This window comes from Malaclemys terrapin, chromosome 1 (genome assembly GCF_027887155.1).
Source record: "Malaclemys terrapin pileata isolate rMalTer1 chromosome 1, rMalTer1.hap1, whole genome shotgun sequence".
NCBI classification, from domain to species: Eukaryota; Metazoa; Chordata; order Testudines; family Emydidae; genus Malaclemys; species Malaclemys terrapin.
The window spans coordinates 1,082,018-1,103,095 of record NC_071505.1 but is presented as its reverse complement, the minus strand read 5'-3'; the positions used below and the strand labels follow the sequence as shown (position 1 = coordinate 1,103,095).

The 21,078-nt window shown below is 48.3% G+C and overlaps 1 protein-coding gene across 6 annotated transcripts in view; it reads right to left on the bottom strand.

Annotated features, from left to right (window-relative positions):
* SHANK3 (SH3 and multiple ankyrin repeat domains 3) overlaps positions 1-21,078 on the bottom strand; it is a 650,584-nt gene that overhangs the window by 114,208 nt on the left and 515,298 nt on the right. For all 6 annotated transcript variants that reach the window (XM_054034834.1, XM_054034750.1, XM_054034917.1 and 3 more), the window contains exon 14: positions 13,239-13,314. In XM_054034834.1, coding sequence (XP_053890809.1) covers positions 13,239-13,314 — 76 coding nt within the window. The remainder of the gene's footprint in view (positions 1-13,238; positions 13,315-21,078) is intronic.

Genomic DNA, 21,078 nt, shown 5'->3' with positions numbered 1-21,078 from the left:
GAACATAAAATCATCAGTGCTCAAGTTTGCAGATATGTGATGGGCGGGTAAACCTCCCACTGGAGAGTTAAGGGGGCAGGAGCAGCTCTGGGCCTGGGAAGCCCAGCTCTGACTGGCCTGAGAAAGGGACTTAACACAGGGGACTTCAGCACAGCAGGGTGGCAGGTGGAGAAAAGCAGATCCGTGCTCACTGCTGCAGCAGGACTATGCCAGGAAGGCATTCCCAGGGAGAGGTCTACTGCCCGGAGCTGGGACTTGTGGAACAGATTGCCGGGGACAACTGCCAGCCACCAAGGAGGGGCAGAGAGGTAGGAAGAGACCAGGGGAGAGTGTTAGCTGGACTGCAGGTAACGGACTGCTGCCTTACAATACACAAGCGAGCCCCCGCATTGGAACCTGGTGGAGTGGGAGGGCCTGGGTTCCCCTCCTCGCGTGTTGCCGCAGACCCTTACCAATAGGTGGGGCTGCCACCACAGCCTGGCTCTTAGGCTCTCCTTGCAATTTATTAAACGAAGAGGCGGATGAGTAAATCCACAAACCTGCCATTTTGCTCTGATCCAGTTGTTCCGTACTGCACGCTGGGGGACATCCATTCACACCTGGAAACTAGTACAAAGACTTTCCCTGCAATTTAAGCTAGATGGTATATAATTTTCTCAAGCACCTTGAAGTCTTTCCTTAAACAATGTCATTGAGTTGATCTCTTTCCACTCTCGAGATCTCCAGTGAAGTGAGAGATGGTGAGATAAGAGCTCTCCTTCAAATTGTTTTAATCTGCTTTGCTGTACTGAGCCGACAGCACCTTAGATATTATCTCGCCACCTCTGCACTCTTCAGTTTGCTGTACTGCTTCTGAAACAAATGAGTTTCAGATGTACTAGCTTGTTAGGCCAACCTAACCTATGCACTCCTGGGGATGCCATGTCATGGCCTGCTGACCTGCTAGGAACAGGTATCAGCAGTTCCACCCTAGGCCACTACCTCTGAAAGCTAGTGAGCTTGGACTGCTCAGATCTGAAATCAGAGTTTTCCTTCTCCCGGAGAGACTTGCCTGCTCTCTGGCCCAGTCTGAAATCAGAATTTTCCTTCTCCTATATACTGTTGGTTCATGGCACCTTAATCCAAAATATTTGGTTCAATCCTTCTGGGTTTCCCCAACAGGGGCGACCCATATCAGCCACCTGGGGGATGCACCTGTACACCGTTGTATCTGTCTACTGCTCCCCTTGTCTGGAAAGATGCTTTCAGAAGAAAAGATCTCTGCTCTAAAGGAGCTGCTGAGGCCAAGAGGGGAACAAGTTCTCACTATTTGGGATATTTCTATTTTCCAAAGAAAATCACAGCAATTCCAACCTCATATTATTGATTACTGAGTCACAGATTCCAAGGCCAGAAGGGACCATTGTGATCATCTAGTCTGACCTCCTGTACAGCACAGGCCAGAGGCCTGCTCCACAATAATCTCTAGAGCAGAGCTGTTAGAAAAAACAGCCACTCTTGAATTAAAAATTGTCAGTGCTGGAGAATCTACCCCAACCCTTGGTAAAATGTTCCAATGGTTAATTACTGTCATTGTTAAAAAAATTACACCTTATTTCCAGTCTGAATTTGTCTAGCTTCAAATTACAGGCATTGGAACATGCCTTTCTCTGCTACACTGAGGAACCCATTAAATATTCGTCCCCATGTAGATACCTATAGATTGTAATCAAGTCACCCCTTAACCTTCTCTTTGTTTACCTAAATAAATTGAGCTCTTTGAGTCTATCACTATACCGTATGTTTTCTAATCCTTTAATCATTTTCATGGCTCTTCTCTGAACCCTCTCCAATTTATCAACATCTTTCTTGAATTGTGGGCACCAGAACTGTAGGCAGGATTCCAGCAGTTCACACCAGTTCCAGAGACAGAGGTAAAATAACCTCTCTGCTCCTACCAGAGATTCCCTCGTTTATGAACCCCAGGATCACATTAGCCCTGTTGGCCACAGCACCACACTGGAAGCTCTTGTTTAGCTGATTAACCACCATGACCCCAAATCTTTTTCAGAGTCACTGCTTCCCAGGATATTCTGTAAGCATGGCGTTCATTCTTTGCTCCTAGACGTATACATTTAGCTGTATTAAAATGCACATTAAGAACACAAGAGCTGCCATAGTGGGTCAGACCATGGTCCATCTTGGCCAGTATCTTGTATCCGATATTGGCCCATACCAGAGCTTCAGGGGGAGTGTACAAAAGAGGGTAGTTATGGAGTGATCCACCCTTGTCTTCCACTCCTAGCTTCAGGCAGCCAGAGGCTTAGGGACACTCAGAGCATGGGGTTGCATCCTGACCATCTTGGCTAAGAGTCATTGATGGACCTACCCGTCATGAACTTATCCTGTTCTTTTCCGAAGTCAGTTACATTTTTGGCCTTCACAACATCCCATGGCAATGAGTTCCACAGGTTACTTGCGTGTTGTGTGAAAAAGTACTTCTTGTTTGTACTAAACCTGCAGCCTATTAATTTAATCAGGTGACCCCTGGTTTTTGTATTGTGTGAAAGGGTAAACACTATTCATAGATAAAATACCACGAAAGGTAAGTACGACCCATACTATTCATGATTTTGTAGATCTCTATCATATCTCCTTTGGTCATCTCTTTTCTAAGATGAACTGCCCTAACCCTTTTAGTATCTTCTCTTATGCAAGCCATTTCATATGTTTTATTATCTCTGTTGTCATTCTCGGAACCTTTTCCAGTTCCACTATATTTATTTTTTTTGAGAAGGAGCCACCAGAACTACACACACTCAAGATGTGGGCACACCAAGAATTTACACAGTGCTATTATTATATTTTGTCTCTTATTTTCTACCCCTTTCCTAGTAGTTCCTAACATATTGTTAGCCAGTGCTAGGCAACGAGTGGGTGTTTCCAGAGAACTGGGCACATTGACTCCAAGATCTCTTTCTTAAGTGGTAACAGCTAATTTAGACCCCATCATTCTGTATCTATGTATAGGTGGGATTATTTTTTCCAATGTGCAGAACTTTGCACTTATCAACATTGAGTTTTATCTGCCATTTTGTTGCCCAGTCACCCAGTATTGTGAGATCCCTCTAACTCCTTGCCATCTACTTTGGACTTAACTATCTTGGATAATTTTGAATCATCTGCAAACTTTTCCACTTCACTGTTCACCCCCTTTTCCAGATCATTATTGACTATGTTGAACAGCACATGTCCCAGTACAGATCCTTGGGGGACTCCACTGTTCACCTCTTTTCATTGTGAAAACTGACCATTTAGTCCTCTACTTCGTTTCCTATCTTTCCACCAGTTATGATCCATGAGAGCACCTTCCATCTTATCCCAAGGCTACTTCGTTTACTTAAGAGCCTTTGGAATTGGACCTTCTCAAAGTCTTTCTGAAAATCCAAGTACGTTATATCCACATGCTTGCTGACTCCCTCAAAGAATTCTAACAGATCGGTGAGGCATGATTTCCCTTTACAAAAGCCATGTTGACTCTCTCCCAACAAATCGTGTTTATCTCCGTGTCTGAAAATTCTGTTCTTTACTACTGTTTCAACCAATTGGCCCAGTACTAAAGTTAGGCTCACCAGCCTGTAGTTACCAGGAGCTCCTCTGGAGCCCTTTTTAAAAATCAGTGTTACATTAGTTACCTTCCTGTCATCCAGTACAGAGGCTGATTTCATCAATAGGTTAAATACCACAGCCAGTAGTTTTGTAATTTCATATTTGAGTTCCTTCAGAATTCTTGGGTGAATCCCAACTGGTCCTAATAACTTATTACTGTTTAATTTATCCATTTGTTCTAAAACCTCTTCCACTGACACATCAATGTGGGACAGTACTTCAAATCTGTCACTCAAAAAGAAAAGCTCAGATGTGAGTTTCTCCCCCACATCCTCTGCAATGAAGACTGATGCAAAGAGCTCATTTTGCTTCTCTGCAGTGGCCTTGTCTTTGGGGTTCTTCTTTAACACATTTGTCATCTAGTCACCCCACTACAACGTGACCCGCAGGCAACCTGCTCCTGATGGACTTTTTTACTGAGTTTTTGCATCTTCAGCAAGTTCTTCTCAAATTCTGTATTGGCCTCCCTTATTACACTTCTACATTTTACTTGCCAGAGTTTGTGCTCCTTCCTATTTTCCTCATTAGGACTGACTTCCAAATTTTAAAGGATGCCTTCTTGCCTCTAACAGCCTCCATTACTCTGCTATTTAGCTATGGTGGCATTTTTTTGGTCCTCCTATTGTGTTTTTTTATTTGATATTGTTTGCTTGCACCCAGTTTACCAAGCGATCCAGATTGCTTTGCACCAGTGACTTGTCCCCTTCATTATTTACTACTCCCCCAATTTTTGTGTTATCTGCAAACTTTACCAGTGATGATGGGCAGCCAGGCAAATAGGTGTTCCATGCTATTCAACACCAGCCCCAGTTCTATTCATTCTCCATTCCAATCCTCATCCTATAATAACCCTAACACCCTTTCCAGCCTGCCGCTCTAAGGCAACAAGAGCTATTTGCCACATGCCCAAACCAGCCATGTCACGGAAACGGTCTCCTCCCAGAATCTTCAACACCAACTGAAGCATCAATGGCCTGAATATAATCCCAAAATCCCAAACAGTCTCCTTGCCCTAATACTAACCGAACAGTTGTGACATCAGCCAGGTTTCCCCCAGTGCAACTCAATCTGTTACCAAACACTAGCCACCCACAGTGACTTCACAGGAATTGTTGCACTGGATCAGACCTATGGTCCACCTAACCCAGTCTCCCGTCTTTGATAGTGCTAAATATCAGCTGCTTCAGGAGAATGTACAAGAAACCACATACCCAACAATTTTGGAATAATCGGCTCATAGAGGACTTTTCCTCCTTGTTGGTAAGCATTTGGCTTATTCTCTGAAGCATGAAAGTTTTATCACTTTCATCCTATCTAAAGTAATACCTAATCCTTTCTGGAATCTTGATTAAACAAGTTCATTATGTTTTATGTAAAAAGTATTTTGTTTTATCAGTTTTGAACACATGGCATTTCAGTTTCATTGAGCATCTGCAGGCTGGTCTATGCTACAAATGCTTTGCCAATATCGCTATATCGGTATGCCTTTGCTGGCAGAGCCCCCTGCTGGAGTCACCGGTTAAGCTGACAGGAGAAGGAATTCTGACGGCTTGGCCAAACCACTGCCCCACACGACACTAGTTAAGCTGACAGAAGTACTCTGCTGTCGGCATAGCCGCATCGACATGATGGGTTTTCCCAGCACAGCGAAGTCAGCTAGGAGGTGTGATTTTTTTCACATTTCTTGTTGACACAGCAATGCCGGCAAAACTTTATAGCACAGACTAAGCCTTTGTGTTATTGTATTATTAGCGAGTAAATGGGAGTATGAGGTTAACCCTAACTTTTACACTCTCTTCTCATACCGAAGTCTTTCCATGCTCCTGGTCATTTTCACCACTGGACCCTTTCTGTTTTTGCTCTCTCTCTCTCTCTCTCTCTCTCGTTTGAGATGGGGCGACCAGAACTGAATACAGCATTCCAAACTGTATCTTCCACTTATATAATGATATTACAACAATTTCAGTAATATCTTCTGTTCCTTTCTTTATACAACCTAACATTTTGTTTGCTTTTTGACTGCCACTGTGCACCAAGCAGATGTTTTCATTGAGCTGCTCACAATGATGCCAGGCCTTTAGTCCTAAGTGATCACAGTGAAGTTATAACTCAGTAATGTGTATGAGTAGTTCAAATGGTTCCTTCTCATGTTCAATACCTTGCATTTATCAAAAGTAAATTCCATCTGCCATTCATCTGTCTATTCACCTAGCTTGGTTACGTCCCACCGTCCACTCCAGTCTTGTCTGGCTTAAATAATTTTGTGTCATTTGCAAATTGCCACCTCACTATTCACAGCCTTTTTCAAGATGTTAAGATACTAAACAAATGCAACATTAGACCTAGCCCAGACCCTGGGGAATCCCCGCTATTCAGATATTGCCACTTTCTGTCTCTTAGCCAGTTCCTGATCTGTGGCAGAACTTTGCTTCGTACCCATGACCACACAGTACCCTTACCAGCCCCTCTTGAGGGACTTTGTCAAAGGCTCTTTTTTTTTTGGAAAATTCATATAAATTACATCTACCAGTTCTCCGCAAAGGTGCCCAGACACCACACTGATTGTCTTGTTCAGAACCTCAACAGCATAACATTTATTCACTCCTTTGTTGACACACTTGAAGGATTTCAATGTGGTTGGAGAGACTGTTTTCCTATAAAGAGCTGTGACAATTTGTTCATATCGTATCGCGTTCTGTAATGCCTATCCCATTCTCCTGCACCGACCAATGCCTTATACAAGCATGGGTGCCGAGGAGTAAGCAGAGATCATATCCTCAAAGCACCATCAAGCCTATCCCCTTCTCTATACAGCCAAGCACCTCACATAAAAACCCAGCTCCAAGTGCAGCTTTGTATTCAAACACCAAACCAAGTCCTAGGACCCCTTCCATTCCGAATGCCTCCCAGCCCCGCGTGGCCCAGGCCAAGCATGGCTGTGTAACACAGAGACCCCGTTCTCTTCACTATTTCCACGCTGAGTGCTGTATCTCCTTACATTTTATCTTGGGGTTGTCTCAAATGCAGCAAACCACATACCACCTCCAGTCCCAGAACACTCCAGCCCTATCTAAACTATGGCATTTCTAACACACCTGTCCCTGTTTTCTCTCTCACAGGCACACAGCACCCTTTCAGTCCTTCTCCAGCAGAGAACCAGAGCTCTCCATCCCTGCCCAATGCTCAGGCTCCAGCACCAGCTCCCAGGATGTCCAACAATTCCCCAACGTGGGTCACTAGGAAAAAAAGGCACTTCTCTGACCCCTACTCCTCTGCCGCCAAAAGTACTCATAGTCATCACCTATCTCAGCCTTTTGCCTAAAGAACCTGTGACAGACCCAGACCAGTGGGGTACAGGAGTCTGCTAGAGGGCAAATATTCTGGTCACTGGATGAGTAGTTTTCTGTTCCCTGAGTGACCAGAGCAGGGGCTGTACTAGAGTAATCAGGAACCTGCTAGAATCAATTAAGGCAGGCTAATCAGGGCACCTCCTTTTAAAAAGGAGCTCGCTTCAGTTTGTGGTGCGAGTGTGAGGAGCTGGGAGCAAGAGGCGCAAGGAGCTGAGAGTGAGGGGGTGTGCTGCTGGAGGACTGAGGGCACGTCTTCACTACCCGCCGGATCGGCGGGTAGCTATCGATCTATTGGGGATCGACTTATCGCGTCTAGTGAAGACGCGATAAAATTGATCCCCGAGGGCTCTGCCGTCGACTCCGGAAATCCACTGCAGCAAGAGGCGGAAGCGGAGTCGACGGTGGCGCAGCGGCTGTCGACTCGCCGCTGTCCTCACAGACAGGTAAGTCCACCTAAAATACGCAACTTCAGCTACGCTATTCACGTAGCTGAAGTTGTGTATCTTAGGTCGACCCCCGCCCGTAGTGTAGACCTAGCCTGAGGAGCACAAGCGTTATCAGACACCAGGAGGAAGGTCCTGTGGTGAGAATACGGAAGGTGTTTGGAGGAGGCCATGGGGAAGTAGCCCAGGGAGTTGTAGCTGTCATGCAGCTGTTACAGGAGGCACTATAGACAGCTGCCGTCCACAGGGCCCTGGGCTGGAACCCGGAGTAGAGGGTGGGCCCCGGTTCCCCCCAAACCTCCCAATTGACCTGGACTGTGGGTTTTCCCAGAGGGGAAGGTCTCTGGGCTGTTCCCCAACCCACATGGTGAGTCTCTGAGGCAAGAAAATCCGCCAATAAGCGCAGGACCCACCAAGATAGAGGAGGAACTTTGTCACACTGGTGTTAGGAGTGGGATCTTGGGGTGCACAGCGTGGCGGAAGAAGGAGGGTGATTTAAAAAAACAACAACAACAACAAAACAAAACAAAAAGGAGAGGGTTTATTTTTTTTCACCACAATGGATGATGTAGTGTGGGCACTGATACATGCTACGGCGGCCCAGCAGGAGGCTCCCCGTGTCCAGGCAGCCACCCAACAGGAGGCAGTGCGGCTGCAGCAAGAGACTAATCACCTGCTGATGGACCAGGCTGCTCAAGACTGAGCTATGTTGCGGGAACTGGTAAACCAGGTAAAGTCCCTTACAGAGCTGAATCGTGGCCATGATGGAACGCGGCTCATACAGGCCATTGGCTGCAGAAAATGACACGGGAGGAGGGTGTAGAGGCATACCTTCTGGCCTTTGAGAGGACAGCCCTACGGGAGGCCTGGCCTTGAGATCAGTGGTTTGGCATCCTTGCCGCATTCCTGTGTGGGGAGGCCCAGAAGGCCTACCATGATCTGCCTGAAGAGGCTGCGGCAGACTACCCCCAGCTGAAAGCAGAGATCCTGGCCAGATCTGGGGTAACGACAGCAGTGCGGGTCCAGCGGTATCAGGGTTGGAGGTACCAAGAAGACAAAACCCCGCGGTCCCAATTGTATGACCTCATCCATCTCGCACGAAAGTGGTTGCAAACAGAGTCCCGGAGTCCAGAAGAGATACTAGCCGTTCTGGTCATCGACCGATACATAAGGGGACTACCACCAGACCTTCGTGCCTGGGTAAGCCAGAACGAACCCTCCACCTATGATGAGGTTGCCGCCCTGATAGAGAGGCGAAGGACAGCGAGGGAGCTGACCGGACCAGTTAAGGAAGAGGCATCCCGGGTTAAACTAGCAGCACCAAGCCCTAAAGTTCGGGTGACTGGGACACCAGGACGGCGCAGGTAGAAAAAGAGAGAGGCTGAAGGCCGATTAGCGGCCACAAAGAGTTGGAGCACTGAGGGAGAAGAGGATCGTGATGTTAGACTGCCCAAACCAAGAGACCGGGGAACACCTAGGGGTCCATACAGATGTTATGCCTGCGGGGAGTGGGGACGCATAGCTGCACAGTGTCCCAATGCTGAGGAGCCTATGCAGGGTAACCTGGGGAACTGGGCAGATCCATGCTCCCTAATCCACCTTGTGGGGGTCTCACTAACCCCACATATGTATACCAGACCAGTGAAACTAAATGGGGTAGGGACCACGGCACTGGTTGATTCGGGGAGTGCTATCACGCTTATCTCAGGGAAGCTCGTGAAGCGTAGTCAGCTGCTGCAGGCTAAACGTACGGGGATAACATGTGTCCCTGGGACAGTTAGTTACTACCCCACCATCCCAGTAAAAATCGAGATCCAAGGAAACACTACTGAGGTAGCAGCAGGTGTAGTCCCTAAACTCCCATACCCGGTGTTCATAGGGAAGGATTTCCCAGGGTTTGGAAACTTACTCCCAGTAGGGGGATTGGAGAAAGATGGGGACCCTAAAATTGATGAGGCATCCACAGCAGACTGTCAACCCCCAATCTTCTCTGAAATATCCCCAGATTTGTTCTCCACTTCCAGACAGGGTAGAAAGACAAAAAGGGACAGAAGGGCAGCTAAGGCCTTGGGAACCCGCATACTGACCCAAAGCCAGAGGGTCGCTCTTGTAGGTAGGCGGACCCGCGCAGCTGAAAAGGATGCCACGAAGGAGGGAGAGGCACCTGAGTCTGACCCCCACCCTAATGCTTCTGAACCAGTAGAGGCAACAGAGATTGGGCCCCTAGATCTCGGGCAGATTAGCCCTGGGACAGGAAATTTTGGACGGGACCAGGCAAAAGACCCAAGGTTTGACAACATTAGGAAGGAGGTGACTGAAATAGATGGGGTCCTGTGGAAGGGAAAACCCAGGGACCAGGACCCTACTTCATAATGAAGAAGGATCTCTTATACCAGGTTGCACCAGTACAGGGGCAGAAGGTACAGTAGATCCTAGTACCTCAAAAACACCAGAACACTGCATTAAGTCTTGCTCATAGTCATCTTTTTGGGGGGCATTTGGGGGTAGAGAAGACCCTGGCACGAGTCCTACGACGGTTCTTCTGGCCCGGAGTACATGAAGAAGTGCGGAGGTACTGAGCGTCCTGCCCGGCGTGTCAGCTGCACAGTCCCTGTCCCCACTTGAGGGCACCTTTAGTACCCCTTCCCATCACAGAGGTCCCCTTTGAGCGAATAGCCATGGACCTAGTGGGACCCCTGGAGAAGACTGCTTGGGGCCACCAATATATACTTGTTGTTTTGGACTATGCTACTCGCTACCCAGAAGCCGTCCCCCTGCGGAACACGGCCTCTAAAACTATAACCAAAGAGCTGGTGGGGATTGCCCGAATGGGGCTACCGAAGGAGATATTAACCGACCAAGGAACCCTATTTATGTCCAAGCTAATGAAGAACCGCTGTACGCTGCTCCACATACATACCCCGAGAACTTTGGTCTACCATCCACAGACTGATGGGTTGGTAGAAAGGTTTAACCGAACCCTCAAGGCTATGATAAGGAAGGTGGTAAGTCGGGATGGGAAGGATTGGGACACCCTACTACCCTACCTTATGTTCGCTATCCGGGAGGTACCTCAGGCCTCAACTGGGTTTTCCCCCTTCGAGTTATTATACGGGCGTCACCCCGTGGCGTGCTAGATATCGCCAAAGAGATCTGGGAAGAGGAACCCAATGAGGGGAGAAATATAATAGAGCATGTAATGCAGATGAGAGACCGGATAGCCCGGGTTACCCCTATTGTACGGGAACATTTGGAGAAGGCACAGGAGGCCCAGCGAACCCATTACAATCGCCAGGCAAAAGTGCGACAGTTCCAACCAGGGGATCAGGTTATGGTGTTGGTACCCACAGCAGAAAGCAAGCTTCTGGCCTTATGGCAAGGGCCCTATGAGGTGGTTGAACCCGTGGGGGAAGTAACCTACAAGGTGTGGCAGCCAGGACACAGAAAACAAGAACAGATTTATCACATTAACCTTCTGAAACCCTGGCATGCACAAGAGGCATGCACAACGGTCCAAAAAGACCTAACCCAGGAAAACAAGCCTTCCAAACAGGTGAGAGTGTCTCCCGATTTAACACCAGACCAGAAGAATGAGGTGTCTGAGATGATCTTCTGGAACCAAGATGTGTTCTCGACAAAACTGGGTCAAACAACCGAGACATATAAACCACATCGTCACGAACCCTGGGGCCAGAGTAACAATGAGGGCCTATCGGGTGCCAGCGGCAAAAAGGGAGGAAATAAAAGCAGAAGTTGGGGATCATCGAAGAATCCCACAGTCAGTGGTCCAGCCCAATCGTGCTGGTGCCCAAACCTGATGGCATCACAAGATTTTGCAACGACTTCCGGCGACTAAACAAAGTATCCCAGTTCGACGCGTACCCCATACCTCGCATAGATGAGCTACTGGACCGTCTGGGTAATGCCCGGTACTTGACTACCCTAGACTTGACAAAGGGGTACTGGCAGATTCCTCTTGCGGAAGATGCAAAGGAAAAGACTGCGTTCTCTACACCAGAGGGTCTTTTTCAATACACTGTCCTCCCTTTTGGACTACATGGGGCCCCAGCTACCTTCCAGAGCCTCATGGACAAGCTATTACACCCACATAACAGTTATGCTGCTGCCTAGTTGGACGATGTGGTCATTCAGACCCCAGACTGGGAAACCCACCTGGAGAAGGTGGAGGCAGTCCTCAATACCTTCAGGCGAGCTGGCATTACAGCAAACCCTGCCAAGTGCACTGTAGGGTTTACAGAGGCCAAATATCTTGGCTACATTGTGGGAAAAGGTTTGGTAAAACCCCAAGTGAACAAGTTAGAGGCCATCCAAAATTGGCCCCGACCAAGTCGCAAGAAACAAGTCTGGGCGTTCCTAGGTGTGGTGGGGTATTACCGACGATTTATCCCTCACTTTGCCACAAGGGCAAGCCCCCTGACAGACCTAGTGAAAGCCCGTGGACCTGATCTGGTGAGATGGTCTGACGCAGCAGAGGAAGCATTCACAGACCTACGGACTGCCCTCTGCAATAACCCCGTACTGATAGCCCCTGATTTCACCAAGGAGTTTATCCTGCAGATGGATGCATCGGAAGTAGGATTGGGAGCCATTCTATCACAGATGGTCGGGGAGGAGGAACACCCAATTCTATACCTCAGTCGGAAACTCCTTCCAAGGGAACAAAAATATGCAGTGGTGGAGAGAGAATGCCTCGCTGTAAAATGGGCCATGGAAACATTGCGCTACTACCTGCTCGGGCGCAGATTTGTCCTCGTGACTGACCATGTCCCTCTTCAATGGATGCAGCGGAACAAGGAGAAGAACACAAGGGTGACCAGATGGTTCTTATCCCTCCAACCTTTCCAGTTCCGTGTGCAACACAGAGCAGGGAGCTGTCATGGCAACGCCGATGGCTTGTCTGGCATCCCAAGCTGCCCAACCCCTTGGCATTGAGCAGGGGGGAGGGATATGTGACAGACCCAGACCAGTGGGATACAGGAGTCTGGTAGAGGGCAAATATACTGGTCACTGGATGAGTAGTTTTCTGTTCCCTGAGTCACCAGAGCAGGGGCTGCACTAGAGTAATCGGGAACCTGCTAGAACCAGTTAAGGCAGGCAGGCTAATTAGGACACCTGGAGCCAATTAAGAAGAAGCTGCTAGAATCAATTAAGGCAGGCTAATCAGGGCACCTGGATTTTAAAAAGGAGCTCACTTCAGTTTGTGGTGGGAGTTTGAGGAGCTGGGAACAAGAGGCGCAAGGAGCTGAGAGTGAGAGGGTGTGCTGCTGGAGGACTGAGGAGCACAAGCGTTGTCAGATACCAGGAGGAAAGTCCTGTGGTGAGGATAAGGAAGGTGTTTGGAGGAGGCCATGGGGAAGTAGCCCAGGGAGTTGTAGCTGTCATGCAGCTGTTACAGGAGGCACTATAGACAGCTGCCATCCACAGGGCCCTGGGCTGGAACCCGGAGTAGAGGGCGGGCCCGGGTTCCCCCCAAACCTCCCAATTGACCTGGACTGTGGGTTCTCCCAGAGGGGAAGGTCTATGGGCTGTTCCCCAACCCACATGGTGAATCTCTGAGGCAAGAAAATCTGCCAATAAGCGCAGGACCCACCAAGATAGAGGAGGAACTTTGTCACAAACCCCACTCCTGGACCGTCAGTGTAGAATGTGGATTGACTGAAGAAAGCTCCCTTCCCATGATCTACTGCAACATAAATAAAGGAGATACCAGTCCCATGGGCTTTAACTATATCCCATTTTCTGCCATCTCTCACCGATGAGGTAGCCTGGCACTTACCTGTGGGAGGTGAAGTTGTCATATGAACCCACAGTGTAATGTCGGAAGAGACGCTTTGTCCTGTCTTCTCTCGTTTCTGTAAGAAAAAAGCAGAGATTTCTCATGCTGCTGAAAGATGGGATCAGAACCATCTTCCTGAAAGTATGTGACTGTGTGAGCAGGCACGCACATGCTCCTCTACCTGCTCCCTCCAGGTACATGTCTACACAGACACCCATTCGTGTATACATACTCCTCTTCATCTCCATATGTACCCACACAGACTCATTTGCAGAGATCCCACATGCATATTCCTCTGTCCCAGAAAGTGTCCATACACAGACACGCATGCACTCGTCACTTCTCAAAGTGTCTCTAAACACAGATCCACATGCACACAACAGAAAACAGTTTTCTACAAGGACTTTTCAATACGGCGTCCAACCTACTGATTGACAAGCACCAAAGGTTTGTCCCAAAACGTATCGAATGTTCAGAAACCCACACGGAATAAGGTGCAGGCGAGAGACACTCTCATATGCCGTTGATCCAGCTTCCACTGATGTCACTGGGAGTCAAACCAGACCCTTAGGTCTGGAGTTTAAGTTCAAACACATTTGGTGGGTGTAGAAACTGTTGCAATAAAACACCCGTGGCTGGCCTGGGCTCAGGCTGAGGTCTCTAAAATTGGAGTGCAGACATCCAGGCTTGGGCTGGAGCCTAGTCTCTGGGGCCGGCTCCCTCGTGGGGCCCAGAGCCCAGGCTCCAGCGCAAGCCCAAACATCTACACTGCAATTTCATAGGCCTGCAGCCCGAGCCCTGTGATCCTAAGTCAGCTGACATGGGCCAGCTGCAGGCGTTTTATTGCAGCGCGGACATGCCCGTAGATTCCAAGGCCAGAAGGTACCACTGTGATCCTCTCGTCTGACCCCCTGCACAGCACAGGCCAGAGACCTGCCCCACAATAATTCCTAGAGCAGGGCTGTTAGAAAAAACATCCAGTCTGGATTTAAAAATTGTCAGGGATTTTAAAATTCTCTGTGATCCTGGATGAATTGTTCCACTGGTTAATTACTCTCACCGTCAACAATTTACACCTTATTTCCAGCCTGAATCTGTCTAGCTTCAGCTTCCAGTCATTGGACTGTGTTACACCTTTATCTGCTAGACTGAAGAGCCCATTATTAACTATCTGTTCCCCATGCAGGCACTTAGAAACTGTAACCAAGTCACTCCTTCACCTTCTCTTTGTTAGATTCAATGAGCTCAATCTATGTAGCTTATTACTATAATCATGGTCATTCTCCTGGCTCTTCTCTGACCCCTCTCCAATTCATCAGCATCCTTCTTGAACTGTGGGCAGCAGAGCTCGCTGCTTCTTGTGGAAGACACTGCTACTAAGAGACAAGACCTCAGTCACCTGTGGGAGACAAACGGCCAAGAGATGTGGCTTCAGTACATGCAGGGAGAGGAGGCAATGGGCCAGGGCAGCTCAGAATGCAAAGACAATGAATGAAAGCAACACCAATTAAAACACTTCAGCAGCACAGCTACACCCTAGTGCTTCAGCGTAGCCACTCACTCCAGCCACGAGGGGAGTTCTCCTTTGCTGTAGTTAATCCACCTCCCCAAGCGACGGTAGCTAGACTGCTGGAAGAATGCGTCTGTCACTCTAGCACTGTATACACCGGGGATTAGGCTGGCATGACGATGGCTCTTGGGGGATAGACTGTTCACACCCGAGAGACGTTGCTATGCCGATGTAAGTTTTCAGGGTAGACCAGCCCCAACAAAGCAGACAGAAGTAATAATGCCAATGCTGATGTTAGTCTAGCAATCGACGGGACACTCTACGCTGGGCTGCTGCACCTGGTTTTGGTCACCGCACCTCAAAAAAGACCTAACAGAAACAGAGGGCGCAATGAAAATGTTTAGAGAGCTGAAGAAACTTCCCTGCTGGGGAGCTGGAAAAGATATGAACTGTGTTAAGATGTGACATGACAGAGAGATACAAAATGACAGAGAGAGAAGGTAAATCAGCCGCTTCTATTCACCCTCTCTCCTAACACGGTAACTGGAACTCCAATGAAATGCTACATAGCAACAATTTAAAACTATAGAAGTAAACACTATTTTTATTTACACGACCCATAATTAATCTGCAGGACTCGCTGCCGTAAAATGCAATTGAGGCCAAGACGTAAATAGGATTAAAAAATGGATTGATGGTTACACAGAATGAGATCTTCTATGGTTATTTGAGACATGGAGTCCCTAAAGAACAGATATAAACCCTCCTGCTTCGGGGCATAAGCCAACAACCTACTGATGAGGCCCGGAAGAGGCTTCCCCGTGAACAGGTTATTCAGTAAATTGCCCATTACGGAGTTTCTTGCCCCTCCCTCTGAAGTAGCTGGTTCTGGTCACTCTCAGAAACCAGATACTACATTAAAGGTGCACTGGTCTGATCTAACCTAGCAGCTCCTATGTTCCATAGCATGTGTAGGGTGAGGGAGAAGAACAAAACAGATGGGAAGGGAGGATGAATTGAAGGACAAAACTAGACAGTGAGAGGTGCTTTTCCTCCACAAAGGACACAACAAACATTTCTTATATTTAAAACACTTAGAAACACACATCTGCTAAATAAGCAGCTGCCTTTGCCTGTCCCAGGTACGCTGAGTAACCAGGAATGGGAGAGGATGTGCTCTGTGCAATGGTGAAGGGGGGCAGGTCTCCAGGATGATCTCGCTGTTAAGATGTGAACTGCCCGATGAACACTTTTATGATCCCAGTTGTGAGACCAGGGCAGTTAGACTTTTGAGTGGCAGAAGAAACCCCGAGCCCTCTATGACAGGAACAGCCCTGGCCTGACTCTCAGAGGCGGGGATCAAAAACACACACTTCCAGGAACAGCAGCCCAGGAATGAGGAGGTCCCTGCTCACCGGTGTGGGGTACCCGTCCCATCAATATGGCAGCTTAGCAAAGAGCTGTACTGACAGACCCTCACAGATCAGAGTCAAACCCTAGCCTCTCCTGTGTAAGCGGATAGGATGTGGGCTCCATCAAGGCATTCACAACTCCAGCTTCCTGCCTTACGACTGTTTCATTAGCGAAGAGTGACGCTGAGTGCAAGTTACATTGAACAAGTGGAACTTCATTAAACCGGTGCACTGCTCTGTACCTCTGGCCGAGTTGCCTCCAGCATTCCCCGTGTCTTCCTTGGGTCCTGCCAATAACAGTCCCTCCACGGAACATGGGCCCTCTGACTCCAGTTCCACGAATCACGATACATCTTCCCTATTTTTGAACATTTTAACAATAATTAAAAACAAATAACTGATGCCCAGACCCTCACCCCATGTCCCTTTGGCCAGAGGTTGCTAGCACATAGAATCATAGAATATCAGGGTTGGAAGGGACCTCAGGAGGTCATCTAGCCCAACATACCCGAGCTGGCGTCTCGTCTGTAACACAGACTCAGTTGCTTACACAGTCTTTGAGATAAATGGTCTTCTGACCAGGTGACCACACCAGAAGTGACCTCTCTCTGTCTCCGTCACCTGTCTCTCTGTGGAGTCTCCCTCCTCCCTGCGGGGCTGCCTCTGGGTGCTTCTCTCTTTCTCCATCCAGTGACGAGCTCTGTATTTCTCTCAGCTCTCTCTGGGGGCTGTGCCTGCTGGCTCCTCACAACTCCTTTAGTCCACTCCTGCTGGTGTCTCTCTAATGGCTGGATCTTCACAGAAGTGCCTGTCTCCAAGGCTGGCAGGTCCTTGGCGGATCTGTCGTACTCTAGTTCATGCTTTCTCTGAGTGTCGGCCAGCTCCTCTGGGCGGCATCTTCATCCTTCTGGCTGCAACAGGTCTCCTCTCCTTGATACCAGGATTTTGGTCCTTCCCCACACCGCCTGTGCTGGCCTGTTTGGTATTCCCGTGTGCCAAAAATGCTAACAAGGGATCTGATCCAGAAGAAACAGCCTCTTGGTTGTTTTCACAGCTGATTCCACCTTACCATTACTCTATGGGTGTGCTGGGGAGGAGGTGTTGTGGCCAAACTCCCATTTCTGTGCAAATTACTTGAATTCTTCCAAGGTAGATTGGGGTTTGTCGACTGTTGTCAGTGAATATAGTGTCCGGAATGCCACATCTCATAAAGACAGCCTTCAGTTGTTCATAGATATATATGAACTTTCCCAGGCCAGAAGGGACCATTGTGACCTCCTGTGTAACACTGGCCAGAGAACTGCCCCCAAATAATTCCCAGAGCAGTTTTTTAAAGACAAACATCCAATGTGGATTTAAAAACTGTCAGTGATGGAGAATCCACCACAACCGCTCCAATGGTTCATTATTCTCACTGTCAAAAAATTGTGCTTTATTTCCAGTCTGAATTTCTCTAGCTTCAACTTCCAGCCATTGGATTGTGCTGTAGGTTTCTTGGCTAAACTGAAGAGCTCATTATTAAATATTTGTTCCTCATGTATGTACTTGTAAATTGCAATCAGGTCACCCCTTAACCTTCTCTTTGTTAAGCTATACAGATTGAGCTCCTTCAATCTACTGCTATGTGGCATGTTTCCTAATGCTTTAATCATTCCCGTGGATCTTCTCTGAACTCTCACCAATTTATCAACACCCGTCTTGAATTGTGGACACCAGTACTAGACACAGTATTCCAGCAGCAGTCACACCAGTGTCAAAGACAGATGTAAAATAACCTCTCTGCTTCTCCTTGAGATTTACCTGTTTCTGTATCCAAGGATCACATTACCCCTTTTGGCCACAGCATTGCGCTGGGAGCTCATGTTCACTGATTATCCACTATGATCCCCCAAATCTTTTTCAGAGTCACTGCTTCCAGAATAGAGTCCCCCATTGTGTAAATATGGCTTCACTCTTTGTTCCTAGATGTACAAATTTACATTTAGTTTGCCAATCAGAGGCCTGCTTCTTGTATCATGCAGGACAGCAACCTCCCAAAAATCTGAAAAGTAGTCCACTGTTATCAAGTACTGCTTTTTCTTGGCGGTAAGTAAGCCCACTACCACCTTTTCCTCTGGCCGGGTGGGCAGCTCCTGTGGCAACAGACTCTGCTTCTGCTGGCAGTTATCACCCGACAGGTGGTGTCACTCCCCTCTATAAAGCTGTGAAGTTGGGTATTCATTCCCAGCCAGTAACTCACTCACAAGCCTGTCTAGGGCAAGTCAATGCCTCGGTGTGAGGTGTGTATTTTTTGCACAATATCCTTAGGTAATGAGGTGGGACAGCAGATTTCTGTCCTCTAAATATCATTCCATCTTACACACTCAACTCATCTTTAATTTGAACGTAGGATTCTACTCCTACAGTACCTGGATTTTGTCTTCTGGCCACCTGCTAGTATCGCTCTCTTGACTGGCTGTAGTTGGGTGTCCTTTTCTGTAGCCTCTTTGGTTTCCATCAGTTTCACTGCTGAAACTGGAGATTGACTCCATTAACACACTGCACTATGTTCTGATCCCCTCCCCCCAACTCACCAATGCTGGGTCTATATGCCCAGCTCGGGCTGCCAGCTAACTCCAGTAATCATCCTGGACAAGATCTGAGCTCTCCCTGGTAGTGCTGGAGGTGCATCCACATGCGCTGCAATCTCTCTGGAGCACTCAGAAGGGGCTTTGCCATGATTATCTCTAGCGATTTGTGGTCTGATGGCACTATTGCTGGGCAGCCATAGGGGCACTGATGGAATTGCTCCACTCCAAATGCCACAGCCAGAAGGTCTTTTACTATTTGGGCATTCCCTTGTTCTCTCTCTGACAGGATTCAACTGGCTAAGTGACTGGCTGCTCCTACAAAAGAGCTATACTCAATCCATTTCCCAATTTATCACACTGGAGTATCTGTGGCTCTCCTTGCTAGAAGTACACTGCTGAAGTCAGATTTTTTCTGGGTTGAGTTTATGTTCTTATCCCTGCATAGCTGCAAAAAAGCTTGTAGTTTTGTGTTGTGGTCTTCTTCTGTCATTACTCCCTTCACCTATGACGAGGATATTATCTGGAATTACTCTCACCCCAGCCAATTCTTCTGGTGCTTGGCTGAGCCGTCTCTGGAATTGCTCTGGTGCTGGGCTTATACCTATTGGCATGCACAGCCACCAGTAGCAATCAAATGGTGTTGCGAAGGTTGTCAGCATGCTGGACTCTGTATCCACGCTGATGTGCCAAAACCCATTTCCTTACACCATACACTGTAAGGATTCTGGCTTGGGCAATTCTGGCAAGATGTCATCAATGAGAGGCAGTGGATAGTGGTATCTTCTCAAGGCCTGGTTCACTGGCATAGGGACTGTGCAGATACATAATTGCCTGATGGCTCCTTCATCACCATCATGCTGCTTACCCAGGCCACACTGGCCTCTGCAGGAGCTAGGATACCTCTGTATACGTTCATGCTCCAGGCATGCAGGATTACATAGTGCCACTGGAATTTTCCTTCCTGGAAAGGGTTTCACTGTGGGGCCTACTTCTAGTCGCAGCTTCCCTTACAGGCACCCATTGCCTTTGAAAACATCCCCATGGGCTTTTAAAATTGTCTCCGTTGTCCATGGGAGTGTCCCTTTTGCTTCTTGCACTGCAGTTATAAAGTTCTGATGCTGCACCCTGATCAGGTCCATGGCTTGTATGGCAGTATTCCCCAAAAGGGAAATGCGGCGCTTCCCATCCACCACCACAAACTTCAGCTGGCCCGTCTGGCATTTTTCAGGCTAGTTACTATGAGGTCTCATTCTCCTATGGGCTGCATTATGCTCTGATTGTACATTGTTAGATTGCCACTGCTCTTTTTCATGGGGGTGATCGAGTACAGTACATCCCAAGGAACCGTGTTGCAGAAGGCCCTTCTATCCAGTGAAATTGCCGTGGCTGTTTCTCTATTATGCATGGAGGTTGGTATCATCCCTTGTTGGTTTCCTGTCCCAACAGCCTGAACAAGATATGCTCTTGGACTGGAGAGAGTCATGATGTCATCACCGCTGGCTGATGTGCCAGCCCCCACTTGTACTCATCTGACTGAATCATTTTGAGACCTTCCTCTGCTCTTGCACACATGGCTAACACGATTCAACTTGCCACATTCCTTGCAATGCCGGCCTAGTGCAGGGCACGTCTCCTTTATCAGCTCAGGCTGTTTCCCACAGTAAATGCATCTCGCTATGGGATGGAACCCTGGCTGCCTGCTCTCCTTTGCTGTTGTCTTCCTGCGTGTTCTTCTGGGGGTGTCATGCCTCCCAGGACTTCCATCCTTCCTCTTGAGGCTTCCTGCTGCACGCCCCATATCTAGGCACCTGTCTAGTGTGAGACTGACGTCCTGGAGCAGCCGCTCCTGCACATGGTGATTGACCCTAAGTGCCTGAATTAGGGAGTCCCCAGAACTGCATGTAGCAGCCAGTGTGTGTGAGGCAGTAACCCAGGAGTCTATTCCCTCCACTTCAGCTTTGTCTCCAGTGAGATACCAGATCCCTTCCACTTTGGGGAGCAATGGGTCCAGGGCTCCAGGATTGCTCTGAGGCAAGTGAGGAGCTTCCGAGTGGTGCAGACATCTCTGCCTTGTTTCCCAATAAGGGAAAACAACAACTTTACTCTCCTGCATGGCCAGGTCGGTGTACAGTTCCACTGGCTCCATCGCTGATCTAGGTTTGTGTCTGCAAAACCCAGGACTTCAGGGGACTTGAGACTGCATTCCAGGGCTCACGCTGCCAGCTGCTGCACTCCAGAGAACGCACAGAGAATGCACTGCTCAGACACTGACACTGTGTTTTATTGGTAATGCGTGAAGCTGAATGAAAGTTAAGCTGAACAAGTGGGACTTCATTAAACTCTGTGCA